The sequence below is a fragment of the Rhineura floridana genome, chromosome 4 (genome assembly GCF_030035675.1).
Source record: "Rhineura floridana isolate rRhiFlo1 chromosome 4, rRhiFlo1.hap2, whole genome shotgun sequence".
Lineage (NCBI taxonomy): Eukaryota > Metazoa > Chordata > Lepidosauria > Squamata > Rhineuridae > Rhineura > Rhineura floridana.
The window spans coordinates 200851319-200873259 of NC_084483.1; the positions used below are offsets into that span (position 1 = coordinate 200851319).

The 21941-nt window shown below is 44.3% G+C and overlaps 1 protein-coding gene across 2 annotated transcripts in view; it reads left to right on the plus strand.

The window, feature by feature from the left end:
- Nucleotides 1–21941, plus strand: part of REL (REL proto-oncogene, NF-kB subunit) — a 106305-nt gene that overhangs the window by 73070 nt on the left and 11294 nt on the right. For both annotated transcript variants that reach the window (XM_061625780.1, XM_061625781.1), the window contains 3 exons: nucleotides 16362–16502; nucleotides 18530–18634; nucleotides 20476–20688. In XM_061625780.1, the coding sequence (XP_061481764.1) occupies nucleotides 16362–16502; nucleotides 18530–18634; nucleotides 20476–20688 (459 nt within the window). The remainder of the gene's footprint in view (nucleotides 1–16361; nucleotides 16503–18529; nucleotides 18635–20475; nucleotides 20689–21941) is intronic.

The window sequence follows — 21941 nt, forward strand, 5'->3', positions numbered from 1 at the left end:
TTGCCAACCACCTGCAATTTATCGAATTGGCAAGCCTTTAGTCATGCCACGAATCCTCTGCCATTGACTCATACATGCAGTGACACATTTTCTTTCTCAAATGCCCAATTTTAATCCTATAAAGTCTCTCTTATCTGATATGGAGGAAAGAAACAGCAAAGTAGGAGGCAGAAAAGGAGAGCATGGTTGCTGTATAAACTGGTCTGTCCAAATTATTCTTTATTACCGATATGCTGTTGTTCTTCACGTATGCTAATCATTTTGCTTTGTATAGTGCTTTTAAGCACTCCAAGTGTCTCACACACATGCATTATCTTGTTGTATTCTGTACAACAGTGGTGGGGAACCTTCAGCTCACAGTCCTAATCCAGGCTGTCAGGCCTCCCCATTTGTTCCCCAAGGCCATTTTGGGCAAGCGACACCCATTTGCCCTGTACCTGATGTCAGGTGAGAGGCAGGTAACAGTGGTGTTTGGCCAAAATGGGCTTTGCAGGCCCCTCCAAACAGCACTATTTCCTAAGAGCCCAACCACCAGCTCATCATCAGTGCTTTGGGAGTTCTGCACAAAGCACTTCCCAAACCCTGTGCTCAGCTCTGACCGGTGCTTTGAAATTCCACATGCTGCAGATTTTTATCTCCCTGACATTCATTTGACAGATGGGAAGCCTCGTCTATCTGTCAAATTCGGCCTGGTAGGGTCTGAGAGGTAAAGATCTGGTCTGCTGGGTTGAAAAGGTTCTCCACCCATGCCTTATAGTAATCCTTTAAGATAGGTCAGTATTATTAGTATTGCAGTTAAGGAGTGCTTCAGTTCAGCCACACCCTCTTGAGGGATAATCTGTTCCTTTAGGTCTCCTGCACCAATTTTCCTTTCCCCCACAGTGACATTCTGCACTCTATGGCCACAGAACATACTCATTGGGCTGTGGGTGTTTTTTTTGGTAGAACTGAGTATATTTCTTCCCTGCCTCACTCACCTTTGCAGGACCATTAGTGTCCCATGAAAGGTGTGGGGCGAGAATATTGGGGACTTTCAGGAGAAGGGATCAAAAGTTACATGACTTTCTGGTGAGAGAGCTCTTACTGTTCAACAAGGCGGTCTGAGGGTGGTGGTTTCTGTTTGATTGGTTGTTGGTTTAACTGCCTAGCGCTTTGTGGATGCATTCGGATGATTATATTTCATTACCCAATAGGGTTGCCAGGTTCAGGGCCTGAGACTGATCCTGTATCTTTAGAAGAAGAGAAAGTCAGCCAAGTGCAGGTGTTCCTGCAACTCTGTAATGGGAAAAACCACAAGGTGGAATTCTCCCTTCCTCCTGCACAACTTTTAAAGATACAGAAGGCCTCTTGGAGGCTGGGCCTGGCAACCAAGAGGTCTTCTGTATCTTTCAAAGTTGTGCAGGGGAGAGGGAGAATTCCCCCTTGTGGTTTTTCCCATTACAATGTTGCAAGAACACCTGCACTTGGCTGACTTTCTCTTCTCCTAAAGATACAGGATCAGTCTCAGGCCCTGAACCTGGCAACCCTATAATCAGGTAGGGCTGGGAGAGAACCCTGCCTGAACACCTGGAGAAGTACTGCCAGTCAGTGTAGACAATACTGAGTTAGATGGTCTGACTGGGGATAAGGCAGCTTCCTGTGCTCCTATGAAGCAACCTTATATTGATTAAAACCATTGGTCTATGTAGCTCAATATTGTCTGCGCTGACTGGAAGCAGCTCTCCAGGATTTCAGGCCAGGGACATTTCCCAGCCACCTGGAGATGCTGAGAAATGAACTTGGGGTCTTCTGCAAGGCATGTGCTTTAATGCTCAGCTATTGCCCGTTCCCCTGTTTTGGCTTGTTGATATTTATTTGCAGATAATTAAGCCCTCCCTGGGAAAAGCCTTGCCAAAAGTCAGAATGGTTGAGGAGGGGGTACTTAGCTTTGCAGCTCCAGGACTGGATGCGACCAGGGTTGTGGGAACAGTCGGAAGGACCATAGCTCCATGGCAGAGCTTCTCTTTTGCATCCAGGTTCAATCCCTGACATCTTCATGTTGGGCTAGGAAATGTCCCTGGCCTGAAATCTGGGAGAGCTAGATGTAGACAATATTGAACTAGATGAACCAATGAACTGAATCAATGTAAGACACCTTCCTACATTCCTGATAAGGGAAGGAAGCAGATTGTCACCATCTGTAGAATTGCCAAGTCACAAGCTAGAGAATGTACATATAGCATTAAATTCCTAGCTGTAGACGTTGACAAGGCAGATTCATCTTCTCCTACAAAACGAAGGGGTGCCATTACCTTCATGCCCTGCTTATATGACCTTCTTAAGGCCTCTGGTTGGTCACTGTTACAACTAAAAGATGCTGGACTAGATGGGCCTTTGGAATGATCCAGAAATGCTTTTCTTACTATTCTTGTTTACTGATTGATATCTAAGTTCAGGTCTGTGGCTTCCTTTATGGAATCAATCCATCTCTTGATTGGCCTTCCTCTTTTTCTACTGTTTTTCTCAGCATTATTGTCTTTTCTAGTGAATCATGTCTTCTCATTATGTGTCCAAAGTATGATAACCTCAGTTTCATCATTTTAGCTTCTAATGACAGTTCTGGTTTAATTTGTGTTAACACCCAATTGTTTGTCTTTTTTGCTGTCCATGGTATCCGCAAAGCTCTCCTCCAACACCACATTTCAAATGAGTTGATCTTTCTCTTATCTGCTTTTTCACTGTCCAACTTTCACATCCATACATAGAGATCGGGAATACCATGGTCTGAATGATCCTGACTTTGGTGTTCAGTGATACATCTTTGCATTTGAGGACCTTTTCTAGTTCTCTCATAGCTATCCTCCCCAGTCCTAGCCTTCTTCTGATTGCTTGACTATTGTCTCCATTTTGGTTAATGACTAGGACCACTTTAATGCTGCAAATGAAGGAGCCAAGCCTCATTCTCAGAGCAGGGAATTCCAAAATGTGGGGCCACCAACCAACAGGCCCTTGTTGGTCAATACAATTAAAGGGAGCTTCTGTGTTTAGAGCAGCCTTTCCCAACTAGTGGGCCACCAGATGTTGTTGGAACACAACTCCCATCAGCTTCAGCCAGCATTGCCAATGGTCAGGAAAGATGGGAATTGTGGTCCAACAACATCTGGTGGCGTACTAGTTGGGAAAGGCTGGTTTAGAGGCAGTATACCACTTGAACAGGGGTGGGAAACTTAAGGCCTGGAGCTAAATACAGCCTTCCAGATTTCTCCATTGAGTCCTTGAAACTCCCCAGGCCATAACCATCACTGGCCATGATTCACAGGCCACCGAGTGTTATTGCTTGGCTGGAATGTGCCCTTGAACTGTGAACAACTCTTGGTTGCCTGGAAGGAGGACAGAGGGGTGTGTGGGTATGTAGAAAGTAGCCTTTGCTCTGTCCATTTTCACCTCTGGCGCTGCTGCCCCCACCACCTTGTGATGAAAACTTTTCTCGAGCCTTGCTCTTACTTATTGGCTGATGTTGGACTACAACTCCCACAATCCCCAGCCAGATAATGCTTAGGGCCAGTGAGGGTTGCAGTCTAACAACATCTAGGAAACTGAGGCTTGGGAAGGCTGTGATACAGGGTCGCTACCTAGCAACCTCAAAAGAGGAAGGCCAAACAAGAGAAGGATTGATTCCATAAAGGAAGCCATAGACCTGAACTTACAAGATCTGAATAGGGTGGTTCATGACAGATGCTCTTGGAGGTCACTGATTCATAAGGTAGCTGTAAGTCATGGTCGACTTGAATGCACATAACAGCAGCAACAACTGTCTGGGCTAAGCATAGCTTTGATCTGATCCAGCACAACTCCGTGCTGAAATGCCAGCAGTCTGAGTGAAGAATTCACTGGATACATGGGACTGATTAAAGCTCAATGGATGAAAAGAGGGGAACGGTGGGGTTTGGGATTTTTATTTTGCAACTGTATCAGGATGCTACACAGGCCAGCATCCACTGACTGTGAAAGTCGTGTCACTGTCATACGCTGCAATACACCTACAGTGAGATTGTTCCACTGAAACTGGGAGGCTGTGGTCATGAGGAAGAAACTCTCTTCTTTGTGAGATTGGCAGTGGTTTATAACATCATCACTAGCAAAGCACAGGCTTTCATTGTGATGGAGCTATCAGAGGGCTTTAAGGAGAGGCTTAAGCCAATTCGTGTAGGAGGGTAGCTGTCAGTAGAGAAAGCCGAAAGGAATGTTCCGGTTCAGATGCAGTCTGCCTTTGAATACCACTTGTGGCCTGAGGGTGGAAATGGAATATTAGATGAGGGCTCCTGATTTTATGCCTCTTCATGATTTGGAGCAAGCAGCTGTGTCGTTCCGCTGGAGAAAGTTCCAGCGATTCTCTCAAGCGAGATCTGTGAAGATCTGTAGGATGAGGGCATGATTAATACAGGATAGTCGATAAGACTCTTAAGGGGTGTTTCAATAGTAGAGTTGGAGGGGGCCTATAAAGCCATCGAGCCCAACCCCCTGCTCAATCCAGGAATCCAACTTAAAGCATACCAGGTAGCTGTCCAGCTGCCTCTTGAATGCCTCCAGTGCTGGAGAGCCCACCACCTCCCTAGGTAATTAGTTCCATTGTCGTACCACTCTAACAGTTAGGAGGTTTTTTCTGTTGTTCAGCCCATTATTCTGTGTCCTGCACTGGAATGATCAGGAAGAGATCCAGGCCCTCCTCTGTGTGACAACCTTTCATGTACTTGAAGAATGCGATTATATCTCCCTTCATTCTTCTCTTGTCAAGACTAAACATGCCCAGTCTCTCCTCATAGGGCTTTGTCTCCAGTCCCCTGATCATCCTTGTTGCCTTCTTCTGAACCCTTTCCAGTTTGTCTGCATCCTTCTTAAAGTGCGGTGTCCAGAACTGGGCACAGTACTCAAGATGAAGTCTAACCAGTGCTGAATAGAGGGGAACTAGTACTTCACACAATTAGGAAACTATACTTCTGTTAATGCAGCCTAAAATAGCATTTGCCTTTTTTTGCAGCCACATCAAACTGTTGGCTCATAATCAGTTTGTGATTAACCAGAATCCCAAAATCCTCTCACATGTGGTATTGCTGAGCCATATATCCCCCATATTATAACATTCATTTGGTTTCTTTTCCTAGGCGTAGAATTTTGCACTTGTTCCTATTAAATTTTATTCTGTTGTTTTCAGCCCAATGCTCCTGCCTATCAAGATCACTTTGAATTTTGTTTCTGTTAACTGGGATATTAGCTATCCCTCTCAATTTTGTACCAGCCCCAAATTTGATAATCATTCCCTGCACCTCCTCATCCAAGTCATTAATGAAAATGTTGAAGAGTACTAAGACCAGAACTGAGCCCTGCAGTACTCTGCTTGTTAACTCTCTCCAGTTTGAGAAGGAACCATTGATAAGCACTCTTTGAGTACAATTCTGTAGCCAGCTATGGATCCACCTGATAGGTGTTCCATCCAGTCCACATTTAGCTAGCTTGCTAATGAGAATATCATGGGGCACTTTGTCAAAAGCTTTGCTGAAGTTGACATATATTATGTCCACAGCATTCCCACAGTCTACAAGGGAGGTTACCCAATGACAAAATGAGATAAGACTGGTGTGGCAGCATTTGTTCTTGATAAATCCTTGTTGGTTTCTAGTAACCACTGCATTGTTTTCAAGGTGCTTACAGACTGACCACTTTATAATCTGCTCCAGAATTTTCGCAGGGATTAATGTTAGGCTGACTGATCTTTAGTTCCCAGGTTCCTCCTTTTTGCCCTTTTTGAAGATAGGAACAATATTAGCCCTCCTCCAGTCATCCGGCACTTCATTTTTACTGTTTCTTAGATCTTTTTATATCACAGTGGGGAGGAGAGCCTGGTTGGGAGTCCAGAGCCTGTGAGTTCAAATCCCCGCTTGTGTCTCCTGGGTGTCAAGGGCCAGCTAAAGATCACCCCCACAGGGAGTGGCTCAAGGTGACGTGCCCTGCCACCTGTGCAGCCGTGGGCAAGCTGCAGAGTCCCAAGGAGCCCAGTTGCCCCCCAGCTGGCAGTTGCGGACAAGGAAGGGGCTGGCTTGTGCACCTGTGGCAAACTGAGCAGGCCCTAGCCAGCTGGGGAGGACTAACCTCAGAGGGAGGCCATGGTAAACCCCCTCTGAATACCGCTTACCATGAAAACCCTATTCATAGGGCAGCCATAAGTCGGGATCGACTTGAAGGCAGTCCAGATATTTTTACACTGCCTGCCAACTATAATTCTCTGTAATGCCCATAAATGCATGTGGGGTGAGGTGGGGGAGAAAGACATGGCAGTCTCTGGGCCCAAGTGAGCAACAGGGAGTTAAAATGTGGATGGGTAAGTGGTTAATTGATGAGTCATGGGCTTGTGAGATGAGTGGGTGAAAGGTCATATTTAGTGAACATGATGTCCTGGTAGATGGGTGTCTGGTGTTTTGGGAGGGGGCTGAGGGGGCGTAGGTGATGCTGGAAATGTTTGAATGAATGGTTTGGTGCTCGTATCTATGCCTATATGTAAATGTGGAATGATGTCACAGTAGGGGATGAGTGTTCATGGGGTCATGGGACTGAGCTAACTAAGAGTGGGATCTCGATTTGCCAGCTATCATGAGACCAAATGTCTAGTCACTTTCTGACATCACTGTAGATGCTAGTGATCTCTACTGTTTTGTTTCGTTTCTGTGTACTGTTCTATTTTATTATTTTAACTTTAGTATCTTTAGTATTTTTTTACTAGTACCTCTATTTTTGTAACTCCTTTTATGCCACTAATTACAAAACTCACAATATTTCTTTAGTGAATTCTTAAATGGCTTTTGCATTTCGAAATAGGAATGTATTTATAATTAAGCCAGAGTCAGTCCATGAAGAGCGCGTGTTCTCAGTGCATCAAAACAGAAAATATCACAATCATTTATATTCCTATGCCTCACCCCATTACACTTATGTAGCTTGCTTATCTAATTGACAGGCTTCTAGCTAGTACAATCAATAACTTCTATTGGCTTTTGAAATATTTATTTTGTGCTTTGTCTTAAAAGTTTTTGCCTCCACCAACCCCTAGAGATTGGACACAGCAATAACTGAAATCAATCTGTCAGTCCATTTTCCATCAGGCCATGTTCCAGCTGAGCTGTTCATAAGTCATTGCCATAACTTGAGTACACATCATACATTTCAAGCTCATTCTCGCTCTCCTCCAAGAATCCTGGGAACTATAGTTTACCCCTCCCAGAGCTACAGTTTTCAGCACAAACTACAATTCTCAGGATTTTTGTGGGGGAGGCAAGGAAATATGTTTTAAATATATAGTGAGTGCACATCAACAGTAGAACATTTGGAGAGCAATTCAGCACACTGCTAGCGTGCGGCAATCTCGTTGACTCCAGTGAGATTTAAGCAGCTTAATAGTGCACTGAATTTATTATTATTATTATCATTATCATTATCATTATCATCCCAGCCTTCCTCCCAGCAGGAGCCCAGGGCAGCAAACAAAAACACTAAAAACATTAAAACATCATAAAAACAAACTTTAAAACACATCACAACAAGAGGTCTTCTGTATCTTTAAAAGTTGTGCCGAGGGAAGGGTGAATTCCACCTTGTGGTTTTTCCCATTACAGTGTTGCAAGAACACCTGCACTCGGCTGACTTTCTCTTCTAAAGATACAGGATCAGTCTCAGGGATTGAACCTGGCAACCCTAGTCCCTTTCAATATTTCTCTCCTTGTACCTACTCCCTAGCTGCCTCTAATCTCTCAGGCTTTTCCTCACCTTGCCAGTACAGATCTCGTCCAAGAGTTAACCTGGAGGCAACAACTCTTGCAAGCTGACCAATGCCAATCAGTTTTAAAAGGTGCAGTGGAAAACCACCACCCCATTGTGAGTGCAGATTTGGCACCTTTTGGGACATATTTCCAGCCTCATAAGATTAAAGGCTTAGCTGTACTCAGTGGTGGACATAAAAACCTTTTTTATATATTTAACTTTGGCAAATAACTGAAGATCCTCTGTGGCGCAGAGTGGTAAGTGGCGGTAACGCAGCTGAAACTCTGCTCACATCCGGAGTTCGATTCCAATGAAAGGAGGAAGTCGAATTTCTGGTAAAAGGGGTCGAGGTCCACTCAGAAATGAGTACTCGGCATATGCTGGGGGGTAAAGAAAGGCAGGGGACGGAACTGGCAATCCCACCCCATATATATGGTCTGCCTAGTAAACGTCACAAGACGTCAACCTAAGAGTCGGAAATGACTCGCACTACAGGTGCGGGGACACCTTTACCTTTTTTTAAAATAACTGAAATTCTTATTTTCCAGGGTACTGAAAAGGGTTGCCAGTTTACTGGGAAACCAAAATACAACACACAGCCTGGTCTGATCCTATACCTTTAACAGCAGTGTGATCTATTGAAATCAGATCAGCACAGTCAGCACCTGCTGATTTCTGCAGCTCAAACTGCTTTTAAAAGCACAGGACCAAGAGCTAGAAAAAAGGTTAGTGACTCTAGAGACGAAATGTGGTTTAAAACAATAATAATACAGTAAATATTCTCTGAAATCTCTTAGGCTTGCTTGTTTGCCTGAAATTTACAAGTCTGTTCCTTCCACCTTGAGAAGTTGTCTGGATGTTTGCAGCAAGACTTAATTGAAGGCAAGGGATAGAAAGAGAGCATGCCTTGGCCACAGCTAACAGAAGGTTATACTAGATAATTAGAAGGACAGGAAATGTGTGGCCTCATGTTGTAGCACGCTCGTGGTTTGGGTGTTGTGTTTTTTTTTTTGCGCTGCCAGAGTGGGTGTGGCCATTTACAAACATTGAATCTGGCAAAAAAGCAGAAATTCATCTGATAACTTTTTAAAATGAGTTCTCTGTGTGTGTGTAACCATTAAGCAATATAAATACTTCTGTCTTGCAGAGTATCTTGACAGATGAGACGATCATGTCTGTGCTGAGAACCTAGTGTGGTATAGTGGCTGTGCTAATGTAACCCCCATGGAGCTCCCCCCCGTGCAAACAGCAGACATAGGGGGTTCTAATCTGGACTAGGGCAAAGAGTTTTAAAAAACCCTACCTCCATGGCCAGCATCCCATTCAAGATCGGAGGGCATCCCTGGCTATTAGTGAAAGATAAATCTTGTACTCAAGGGCAAGCTATGTGATTAATGGACACGTTCTAGCAACTTGGGCTGACATGACAGCTGTACCCCACACTTGAAAAGAGGAAACTTGCAACTGCCGTACATACCCTGGTAAACTCTTGACTTGATTACTGTAATACAGTGTACGTGGGGCTGCCTTTGAAGACAAACTTTAGTTGGTTCAGAGCTTTATAGGAAGCTCTGAACTAACAAGTTAGCCCAATGGAGCATCTAGCTCAGTCTTTAGGCAGGAGACATTTCCAGCCTTACGTAGCGGTGCCAGAGCCTGGACCTGGGACATTCGGTGTGCAAAGCAGATGTCCTACCACTGAGCTGCAGCTCTTCACTGCTTACCAATTTATTTCCAGGCTAAATTCAGAGTGCTGGTTTCAGCCTTTTAAAGCCCCATGCACTTTTGGTCAAATATATCTAAGGGAGCACTTTCTTCCATATATACCCATTCATCCAATGAGACATTGCTGCAAGCATAGCTCCATCGGGACTGTGATTAACTTTTGCAGCAAACCGAGTCTTCTCAGTAGAGCTGCTCTACAGTATTTATGGAAATCCCTTCTACCTGCGGAGGTCTAGAGAGAGGCCTGGTGGCCCACCTTCAGCCCTCCTGGCTTGAGGTTTCCCCACCCTGATAGAATCAAGTCAGGCCATGCCAGGCCTACAGCCTTTTGAGAACTGGCCGAGCTGCAGACTATGATTCTGGTGCAATCCTTAATCCATCTGTCTTGCAGCTGTCCCCTGCGTTTCGGAGATTAGTGGAAAGGTGGCTTGTCTCACTGAAGGGCAAGCTGCTCCTTCCCACAGTGTATTTATTTAAATGTATTTCTACCCCTTCTCTTAGGCAAGCCGTCACAGGATGGCTAAAACTGTTAAAAGCAAAACAATTGAACAAATATCTTAAAAGCAACACCTCAGTAAGATCTTCTTCTTCTACAGAATTTATATACTGCTTGATTGTAAAAACAAAAACAAAAAAACCCCTCTAAACAGTTTACAAGAAACATTAAAATTATCAATAAAAACAGTTAAAACAAGTAATTAAAAACAATTAAAACAGCAGTAAACGCCTGCCGGACTGCTATCAACGCATAGGATTCATGAATCTACCATTTTACATGTAGTCTGACAGTAACACAAAAAGATTGCTGCAGATTCACAATGAAGTTCCCCTCTATTCAGCACTGGTTAGGCCTCATCTTGAGTACTGTGTCCAGTTCTGGTCTCCACACTTCAAGAAGGATGCAGTCAAACTGGAACAGGTTCAGAGGAGGGCAACAAGGATGGTCAGGGGACTGGAAACAAAGCCCTATGAGGAGAGACTGAAAGAACTGGGGGTGTTTAGCCTTAGGAAGAGAAGAGTGAGGGGAGATATGACAGCACTCTTCAAGTACATGAAAGGTTGTCACACAGAGGAGGGCCAGGATCTCTTCTCTGTCGTCCCAGAATACAAGACACAGAATAATGGGCTCAAGTTGCAGGAAGCCAGATTTCAACTGAACATCGGGAAAAACTTCCTAACTGTTAGAGCCATACAACAATGGAACCAATTACCTAGAGAGGTAGTGGGCTCTCGACACTGGAGGCATTCACGAGGCAGCTGGACAGCCATCTGTCAGGAATGCTTTGATTTGGATTCCTGCATTGCGTAGGGGGTTGGACTTGATGGCCTTATAGGCCCCTTCCAAATCTCCTATGATCTATGAAGGGTCATCTAGTGTAGCATCCTGTTTCTCAATCAGCTGCCTCTTGAAAGCCCAGAAGTGAGGCACTAAGGCAATAGCCTCCCCTTTTGTTGCTCCCCTGGTACTGAGTAGCATATAGTATCTGAACCTGGAGGTTTCACCTATCCATCATGACTAGAATCCATTTGTAGGCTTCCTTGCCATGAGTTTGGCTGGTCCCCATTTGAAGCCATCTGTGCTTGTGATCATCACTACATCTCATTCCATAAAATAATTATTTGTTGTGTGATGGTTGCAGAAAACGTGGAGGTTGTTGTCTCAGTTTAAGTCATACTGAGTTTGTGAGCTTGAGTTTGTGAGCAGTGTTAGTCATTCTTTGAATGCATGCTTCCCGGTTGCTGTAGCTATGTAGCCATGACAATTCCTCCCAGTGCTCATCATGACAAACCTAGAGGTGGGTAACAGTGGTGGGTAACAGTGGCTGAAGAATCTGGTCCCTTGTTACTTTCTTCTGATGTCCAGTGCTCAGGGCAAATATCTCACTTGCCTATAGGTTGGGCTGGCTCTTCTTGTTCCAGGGTAGAATTTTATGGTGACGTTGTAGTAGCTGCAGTAGTGTTCATAATGATGATGGTGCAGTGTAGTGGGTAAGAGGTGTGAACATCAGTTTCAAATCTCACCTTTGGAGAAACATCTTGCGAACCTGAACTCTGATGAGGAAGCACCTTTTAAGGCAGAAGAAAATGCAACTATCACCCCTGAGGAAGTCATTGTGTTGAAACTCACTGGGCGGTTTGGTGCGGACTTCCGTTCCTTTTTACTTCACAGCTCACTGGGAGGCCTTGGGCTAGCCACCATGTCTTGGACACACAAAGATACACACACACACACATCCCTGTATAATAATACTGGTCTATCTTATAGGTGCTTGTATGAATTACCGAGATCATGCATATGAAGTGCTTAAAAGTTCTGTATGAAGAGTGCTAAGTATTGTTATCATAGTGCTGGTAAAGGAAAACATGAGTATTCACTGTGCTTTATTTTGTTCTTGTAGTAGGAAGTGGAACTTAAAAATAGCCCAACAGAAGTGTTCTTCCTCTTTTTTCAGCTTCAGATTTAAAGAGAGAGAGAGATTAACAATTGCAAGGATGTGGCAAGGAACAATTATAGATTTGCACCCTCCTGCCTGCAGAGCTGCCTGCTTGTGCTGTAACGTTGCACATGGAGCTCATGTATGTGAATGCCCTTGAAGACAGTTCGGAAACTTCAGCTAGTGCAAAATGCAGCAGCCAGACTGCTGACGAGGACCAGCCGGTCAGCACATATAACACCTGTTCTGGCCCATTTGCTCTGGCTACCTATCTGTTTCCGAGCCAGATTCAAGGTGCTGGTTATGACCTATAAAGCCTTACACGGCGTGGGACCGCAATATCTTGTGGAATGCCTCTCCCACTATGAACCTACCCGGTCACTTCGCTCAGCAGCTAAGGCCCTCCTCCGGGTACCAACACATCAGGAAGCCCGGAGGACAGTTACTCGATCTAGGGCCTTTTCTGTAGTGGCCCCCAAATTGTGGAATAGCCTCCCCGAAGAAATACGCCTGGCGCCTACGCTTCTATCTTTTTGGCGCCAGGTTAAGACCTGGCTATGCTCCCAGGCATTTTAATGTGTTTATTTCTGTTGTTTCTTGTTGTGTTTATTATTGTTTGGTTGATTTTATCATGATATTTTGTATTTTAATCTTTTTGTACACCGCCCAGAGAGCTATTCGCTATGGGCTGTTTAAAAATGAAACAAATAAAAAAAAATAAAAAAAATGGTTCTGCATGCACATCAACTTGCGTGCATGGAGCTGCTACTGGCCACCTTCCTCCCTGACCAGCTTGCGGATCTGCTGCTGCTGCCACTGCTGCTTAGGAATTGGCCTGGCTGGAGAAGCAGCGTGGGAAGGAGGAAGGTGACCAGAAGCAGTGCCCAGCCTGCCTGGTATTCTACCCCCACCAATTATGATGGAGAGTCATCCCAGATAAGGTACTGGTGGCAGCAGCAGCAGCAGCAGCTTCTTCATCCCTCTTCCAGAGCTTGGAAAAGTTACTTTTTTTTTAACTACAACTCCCATCAGCCCCAGCCAGCATGGCTACTGGATTGGGCTGATGGGAGTTGTAGTTTTAAAAAGTAACTTTTCAAAGCTCTGCTCTTGGCTGCAGTGGTGCTGGTGACATGAGATGAAAGGATGCACCAAGAGGTCTTCTCTATCTTTAAAAGTTGTGCAGGGGGAAGGGAGAACTTCATCTTGTGGTTTTTCCCATTGCAGTGTTGCAAGAAAACCTGCACTTGGGTGGATTCTTTTTTCTCTTAAAGATACAGAATCGTCCTCAGGCCCTGAGCCTGGCAACCCTACCTGTGAGTCTATCATGAACATTGTAGGTGTGTGTGTGTTCTAGGTGCTCACTCAGTTTACCCAGGATGTTTGCCTTGGGCCTTGATGGGCCAGCTGTCTTTCAGGAAAGCTGATCTTCTTAGCCAGGATTCTCCAGTAAGCTCTAAGGAATCCCAGAATTCCCAGGAACATAGTTTGAAAACCACTGCCTCACAGCTAATTTTTCTCTCTCTTGAAATTTTAGGAATATAGGCTGCCTTATACTAAGTCAGACCATTGGTCTGTCTGTCTCAGTTTTGTTGACAGAGCAGAGGCTCTCCAGGGCTTCAGGCACAGAGTATTTCTGGTCCTACCTGGAGATGCTTGAGATTGAACCTGGGACCTTCTGTATACAAAGCAGTTGCTCTACCACTGAGCTACGGCCTTTCTCCTAAGTGAAAGGTTCATACACCATGAACAATGCAACGTTTTTATTTTTGAAATAAGCAAAATTCTTCTTTTTCCCATGGGGAAAAAAATTATGTCTTGTATACAAGACTCTAAAATCAATGTGGAAATAGGCAGTCTTGAGATATTAACTTCTTAGAATTAAGATCTGCAGATAGGCGGGAGTGTTTGAACTGCAGCGCAGTGGAAAACCTCTGTTCCCCTATATATTGGTTATGCTTATTACTTCAAGGGAGTATACAGTGATTACACACACACACACAAAATTAAAACCAAAGTGGCAGAAGTGTCACATCCTATGCACTGTGTAGGAGCACAGTTATGATGAAAGCAGATTCTTTTAGTTTGCCTTAACATCCAGATCTTATCAGTACAATAGGTAGGGTTTGCATTTTGAATTTCAAACTTACTGTACCCTGCAATAAAATAGCAAATTAGAAAGCTAACTGAAAGATTGTCCTGAGCCAGGCAGAAGGGATGCAGCTACTTGAAGGCGAGTCAGATGATGAGGACTTGGACTGGGAACCGGGGGGGGGGGATGACAGTGGGGTGGACTCACAGGCTGCCCTGACCCCCGTCTCTGATGGCTCAGCTCCCCCCCACTCCCAAACTCTTTGCAGAATCACCACCTGGCTCATCAGACACTCTCCAACTGGGCACGCCTCCACCGCCTGCCTCTGAGCTGGGCATGTCAGACGTTTCCCAGCCTAGCACTGCCCAGTTTCCCATGCCCGAACTGACTGTTAGAAGCCCCCCTCCGTTGGAGAGGAAGCTGGAGATCAAACCACCTTCGTCCCATGCTTGGAGGCGCTTCAGGTAGTAAGTTCCACAGTCAGAGTTGAGGCGGAGCCTGTGTGTGCATGCACGATCCAAGCCTACTTAAGCTGACTCAGGAGGGGGACCCCATTGCTGAGTCAACGTCTTAGTGCCGCATTAGAATGCTTAGTCAGTGTTAGCTTAGGGCCAAAGTTCCTAGCAAGCGTAGTTAGGTTAATGAGGCGCACTGCTTTTGATGTATCTATATCTTTAATAAAAAGAGAAAAAACCACAGACGTGTCTGCTACTGAGTCCTTCAACGACAGGCAGGACAAAGATTGGGTTTACATATTATTGGAGGTTTACTTCTGTAGGAAGTTGCAGACAAGCTGGAGGCCCATGAGTGATCATGGGCCAGGGAGGGGGAGAGGAAAATGATTGGGAATCCCCCCCCATGGCACAATAGCACTGAGTTCCGAAGTAGGATGAACCAGCCTACTTACTGCCCCCACCCCAGATCTCAGCAGATGCCACTGTAGTGCAATTGTTCTATAGTACCTACTGCTGTGGTGTTGGGCTAAGTGAGCAGGAAGGTACTCGTCTAGCCCCACATCTGAGCAGTATTTGTCTCCCTCATCTAGGATGTAAGAAGGCATTGTTTTCTGTTTTCTGTTCCACTCTGAATTAGTTTGCAGTTCATCTTCCACCAAAAACTACAATTATTTGTGTAATAAATTACATAACTTATGTTGTCATTGCATTATTCCAGCCCATTCATTTCAGCGCAAAGGAAACACAATGCAAATGGGAGGGGGGAGTAATCAATTACGTATATTTGTGGACTGAAAACAACAACAGTGAATACTCGATTTCCATTCCAGACATGGAATGAATAAGTGAGCATCGGCAATTTCCAGTCCCATGTCTGTTTTCATCAGGATTCTACTCCGACTGGCAGCAACTGTCCTGAGTCTTGTTCTAAGTACTTTCCCAGTTGAAGGTTCTGGTTTTGGTGTACAAAGCCCTATATAGTTTGGGGCCAGGATACCTGAAAGATCGTCTTACCCCTTATATACCCCATCGATCATTGCGCTGTGCAGGTGAGGGCCTCCTGCAGATAACATCTCATCAGGAGGTCCATTCCATGCAACATAGGAAGCAGACCTTTATTGTAGTGACACCTACCCTTTTGAATTCCCTCCCCTTAAATATTAGACAGACGCCATCTCTGTTATCTTTTCAGCACCTACTGAAGACCTTCCTCTTTCAATAAGCCTTTTAAGTTAAGACCTTATCCCAGTCTGCGTCTGTGCTGGAATTTCTGTTTAAGATGCTTTTAACGCTTTTTTTTTTTAAGATGTTTTTAAAGATGATTTGGTTTTCATATATTGCAAAGTCTGTTTCTATGATGTTTTAGAGTTTTTTAGTGTTTTTGTTTACCACCCTGAGCTCTGGGAGGAAGGCCGGGATATAAATTTAATAATAATAATAACAATAACAACAACTTGTTGCCTGGTCCTTTTTAACTGGAGATGCCAGGGGATCAAATTGGGGCCTTCTTCTTGCAATAGCATGTCCTCTCCCACTGAGCTAGGTTCTCTCCCCTTAACTGCCCTTGACTCAACTGCCACCCCCTAAAATTCTGTGTCTCCTGGAGGGCAGTGAGCATGCTCAAACCTTGATGGGCCAGTTGTGAGGGTCCCTTCCTTGTTTTTCACCTCTCCTTTGTACTTACATTGTGTTTGCTCACTGGTGGATAAGAACGGCCCAATCATGGATTGTGGTAATGTAGGAAGCAGAGAGTTTCCAGCTTCCATGTCCACCAGAGAGTGCTGCTTCCATGTCCACCCTGAGTTTCAGCACCTCTCTCTTTAGATAGTTAGCCTCACTCTCACTTTTGAACTGTCTTTGTTTCCACAGTATCTGAAGAGCAGCTGCTGGCTGTTGAAGAGTATGACCTCAATGTGGTGAGGCTCTGCTGCCAAGCTTTCCTACCTGACAAACATGGCAATTTCATTATACCTCTAGCTCCGGTTGTCTCCAACCCCATTTATGACAACCGTAAGTATCTGCAAATTGGATAGTGATCAGCATCCCTTTTTTGCTGGTAGGCTTCCTGTGGCCCTTGACCCAAGTCATTCTCTCTGGGTTAGGGCTGATTCACATGGTGTACATCACTCAATATCTCACATCAGTGGGTCACACATTCTGCCATTTCATCATTCCCCACTAGGAATGTGCTAGAATTCCACCCAATTCGTATTTGGTACCAAATTTCCCATTAATTCGCTTATTTTCTATCGTTGTGGATCGGATTTTTATATAGTGATTTTCCCTGGCTATTTTTGAAAAAGGATTTAAAAAAGAAAGAAAATCCACCTCTAAAATACCAATATTAAGAATGATAATTTTATGAACGAAGCGACCTGCCTTCTGTGAAATAGATGTGGTTACGTTGGAGCAGACGTCTGTGGGTTCAAAGGAGTAGCTTTATGTTTGGGGGCTCACATGCCCCACTCCAGCTTTTTACTAAGGTTCTTGGGCAAGTTACCTGTCCTTAGGCCTTCCGTGAAATGAATGTTTTGTTTGTACTAGTAAATATTGGGATTGTTTACATCCTCAGGGCAGCCATTTTGTGACCGGCCCTGCCCGTGGCAGCCCTTGCGTGGCTGCATCCATGGCACTTTCTCAACATTCCATATGTGCCCATGGGCCCAAAAGAAGGTGTAGGCCCGTATATAGTTAATTAATTATTACTTTTACTGACATATATAGAATTCAACTATACACCCAGCTTGTAAGTCACTCCCTCTGTAAATGTGTGCCTTGAAGAGTGATGGTTGACTAATACTGAAGAAATAATGACGTTTGCTTGTGAAAAATTAACTCACAGACAGTGTCCCAAACCTTTTTATAGCTCTACGGATTCCTTTAACTTTGCCAGTTTCCATAGCTAGTGGGGAACCTAGCTTCTCAAAGTCTAAAATGATAAAAACATATCTGCATTCAACAGTGGTGCAAGAGAGACTTGTTGGATTTGCAATATGTTAATAGAACATGAAATAGCTGGAAAACTGGATCTAAAAGAACTAGTGACTGAATTTTCAAAACTTAAAGCAAGAAAAGTCATGTTTTAAGAGCACAGTGTTTTTGATTCAGTGTATTTTGTAATTACGTGTTAAAATTCATTGACGAGTTTTCTTAGTTCTTTCTATATTGGATGTGGTGGTAGTGGCAGTTACAGCAGGGTGGCAAAATGGATGATTTGGATTTGCAATAATAAAGATTATAATTAACATTTTCAATGCATTTTTGTTTGAAATTGGACTGAATTATCATCTAGCTGTTGTGAAATTGAAAAGTTCATGTCTCTGTTTTATCTGATCTCAGAAACTTTGGTTGGACAGACAAATGGAAAACAAATAATTATGCCTTTTTAAAAAATAAACATGCTTATGGAAAATTAAATGGAATATAGGGGCAAAATGTTTCTCAGTTTACCAAAACCCTCAGCCTAGATCTGCCCTTGGGGTTTGGGGGTGGGGGTGCTGATTGCATGGTTCACCTAGGGCGCCAGTTGCCGTCAGCTTATCTAGGGCTGCCCCTGTGTCAGTGCTGTTGGATAAACTGAAAGAGTTTGAAGAAGATGCCCTCTTCTTTGTCAATATTTATGGATGAAATTAGCAAAGTTCGGTAGTAGAACATTCTGCTACTGACAGCCGGATTCGAAAGAATCTAACATTGTTTTTCATGCGACTCATGATCTCATTATTTTGTCTTCTTTAAAATACCTAATTTAGGCTCTGAATTTCCACCTGTTAGATGTCCATGCATGTGTCACTTGGCATTTAAGATACTTCTGAGTAAACATTCATAGGGTCCTGTTAGAGCAGTGGGACTTCTTCCTAATTACATATATGTAGGTTTAGGGGCTGCAATCTGTCAAGCAGAGTATTGCAGTTAGTTGTTCACCCATTCTCTAAATAACACACTTGCCTACAGAACTTCCTTTCCCACCCCTCTATTTTTAAGCCTGAGTTACAGTAAGAGCTCCTGTCCCCTAATCACTGTTTCCTTTTTCTGCTTAGGAGCTCCCAATTCAGCAGAACTGAGAATCTGCCGTGTGAACAAAAATTGCGGAAGTGTGAAAGGAGGAGATGAAATCTTCCTTCTGTGTGACAAAGTTCAGAAAGGTAATTGGCTTCCTCCAGACTTCCTCCTCTGTCCACGCATAAGGACAAATCTGTAAGAGTCTAAGGTCCGCAAATTGGCCCTCTGGAGCGAGGCAGGCCTGAAAGAGCAGATAAATAGCTGGAAAACGTTGTTGAACATCCTTTGTGGCGTCTTTGTGGTTGTTGGACGTCGTTTGTCAGCATCTGACCTGCAAGATCTCCTTTCAAAGTCTCAAGGGAAAAATGTGGCAGGAGCTGAATTTATTTTCACCAGGGATCACTTTGAATCACTTGATCTTCGGAGCAGCTTCCAACATGCGTCCTTCACAGATCAACAAAATCAAAGTCAAAAGCTGGCATTTTCGGGTTGCTGCCAAGGCCCCAGTACCCTAGGAGGGTCCGCTGCCAGCCTTTAATCTGTCTCACTGCCACTGAGCACCAACTGCTGCCAATGCAACCTGTCCTCTTTTGGCAGAGGGGGTTGGGTCCCGCTTTGGCGACTGAGCTGTCTCTAGCGGGGCCCTCCCCTTTGTACTGCACCACTGCCATTGGTGATGGCCTCTGCTGCCTGTCAGCCTCATGAAGGCAGAGGGCTAGCAGTGGCTGTAGCTGGTCCTTACCACCATTAATGTCTTGCTTGTCCATCTGCCTGAGCAGCTGTGCAAGTGGCAAGTGAATGGCAACCATTGCCCCCACCTGTCCTCTGTGCAGGGGTAGCAGCTGCTGCTCCTAACTAGGGATAGAGGAGAAATTTAAAGTTGAATCTATCAAATTTATGCTTTCTGAAACAATATGATACCTAAAGCACAGCCATCCTTTGAAATCTGTATTTTTCCGAATTTTCCAAGGCAGTCCTCCAACCAAATAATGTTTACGAAAACTGCACATATTAGGGGAAAGTGTGAATAACAATTGGTATATTGGTGACAATAAAAAAAATGCATTATATTAGGAGAAATTGCTTGCAAAAATGGCTACATTAGTTGAAACTGCCTACAAATATGTATTTCTTCGGATAAATTTGCACTAAAATGCTGAAAAATCACTGAATGATATTGATCAGCAGAGGATTCAAGACTGACAGAAGAGCGCACAGTGCATCATTAATTTGTGGAATTAGCTGCTGCGAGATGTGTTGGTGACTGCTGGCTTAGATAATTTTTAAAGCGGATGAGAAAAATTGATGGAGGAGAGGGTTATCGATGTGTGTTAGCCATGATGGCTAAGTGGAACCTCCATGTTCAGAGGCAGTACACCTCACGGGACAATAGTGAGAAAGGGACATTGCCGTCGTATCCTGCTGGTGGGCTTCCAAGAGGCATCTGATTGGCTACTATGTGAAGCAGGATGCTGAACTTAATGGACCTTTTAATCTGATCTTGCAAGACTCTCCTCATTTGCTTATGCTAACTGATCCTTATCTAATTATTAAAAACTGATGATAATGTGATGCCGTGAACTGAGAGTTGGGTTTAGACATGGTCACTTCACCACCACAAAGCTCACTAGGCAGCCTTGAGCAAAGTCACTTTCTCATGGAATTCACTGGCTTTGCAGAGACTGCTGCTCCACCCCTCCCCCAAGGTCCTGCGAGGCTGAGCAAGAGTGCTTGAACCCTTGCACAATCCCAGGGAAGACTGGCCCTCTCCTTGTTGGGGAGCCAGCCACATCACAAGATGGTCCCCAGTGCACATATGCGTGCAGAACCTGTAGCTGGGAAATACACAATAAGAATAGAAAGCAGAACAGGCCCTTGACTTTAGGCGGGGATGCTAAAAAGTGCAGGCTCTTTTTCTTCTTCTTTCAAAAAATTGATGCTCTTGTGGTAACTCCCAACATTTTGTCTTCTTCCTGGCAACCAGATGACATTGAAGTCATATTTGTCATGAATGAATGGGAAGCCAAAGGGATTTTCTCTCAAGCTGACGTGCATCGCCAAGTCGCCATTGTCTTTAGGACCCCTGCCTTTTACAAAGACATCTCGGAGCCGGTGGCTGTGAAGATGCAGCTGCGGAGGCCTTCAGATCAAGAAGTCAGTGACCCTATGGACTTCAGATACCTGCCGGAGGAAAAAGGTACAACACCTACAGGAGGATGCAAGCCCTTTTCATTTTTAGTGTTAACTAAAGATGTTAGAAAGCATTGTTTCTGCCCTGCACTTGTCACTGTTTCTGTTCCACTGCAGTTTGTCTTTTGCCCAAAACTACATTATCCATCTCACTGTCCCCTGTGGTGAAATTGCATAACTGACATAATCAATTTAATTATTCCATCCCGTACATTTCAGTACAAAGCAAATGCAATGCAAATAGGAAAAACAACAACCATCAGTTACGGATTGTTTGTGGGCTGAAAGCAACAACAGGAGCAAATACCAATTGGCAATTTCTCCTCCTTTTTCTGTTTTCGTCAGAATTCTCGGTCATCCTCGTGTTGACTAAATACATGGAGGGATCGTCATCCTTCTCACTATATTCCAACTCATGGAAGGCAACTGTCTGAAAGAGGGAGCCTCTGGTACTTGTGGATACTCCCTGCATGTTTTAGGACTCTGATTTTCCAGGGCTCCAAAACATACCAGCAGTCTCCGCAGGTACAGAATCCTTCACGATTCAGAAAGTCACTCTGCGTGAATTGTAGAATGATGAGAAGATTGATGGGATAGTGGATCTAGCGTGCATGTCCCTCCACTCCCCTGCATGCACTTGGTTAACCCTAAATGTGCCAGACCGAAGAGGGCTCATGTCACAAACATTTGCTAATGCAGGGTTAATTAGAGCTGCTGAATAAAGTCCCATACTAAACTACACAAGAACCAGCTTGGCCACTGAGCTTACAAGAATCATAGTTTGGAGCCACTTTGTCTTTGGTTTCCACTACAATGTTGCTGTAGCCAGTAAGACCTCTTTAAGACTGTAGTAAAGGCTACTTGTTTATATTAGACAAGTTCCTCTTCTGCTGCTATAAACATTTACTGACTCAAAGCAGAAGCTACTTTCTTATAATTACATTTATATTCCACCTTTCCTCCAAGGAGCTCAAGGTGGCATACAAACATGGTTCTACCCTTCTCAAAGTTATCTGCACAACAACCCTGTAAAGTAGGTTAGGCCAAGAGACAGTGACACTGGCCCAATGTCACCCAGTGAGCTTATGGCTGAGCAGGGATTTGAACCCTGGTCTCCAGGTCCCAGTCCGACACTCTAACCACTACACCACACTGACTCTCAAAAGAAAGATAGATTGACCACAGGAAGCTATCTTATACTGAGTCAGATCATTGGTCCATTTAGCTCATTATTATTTACACTGACTGGGAGCAGCCGTC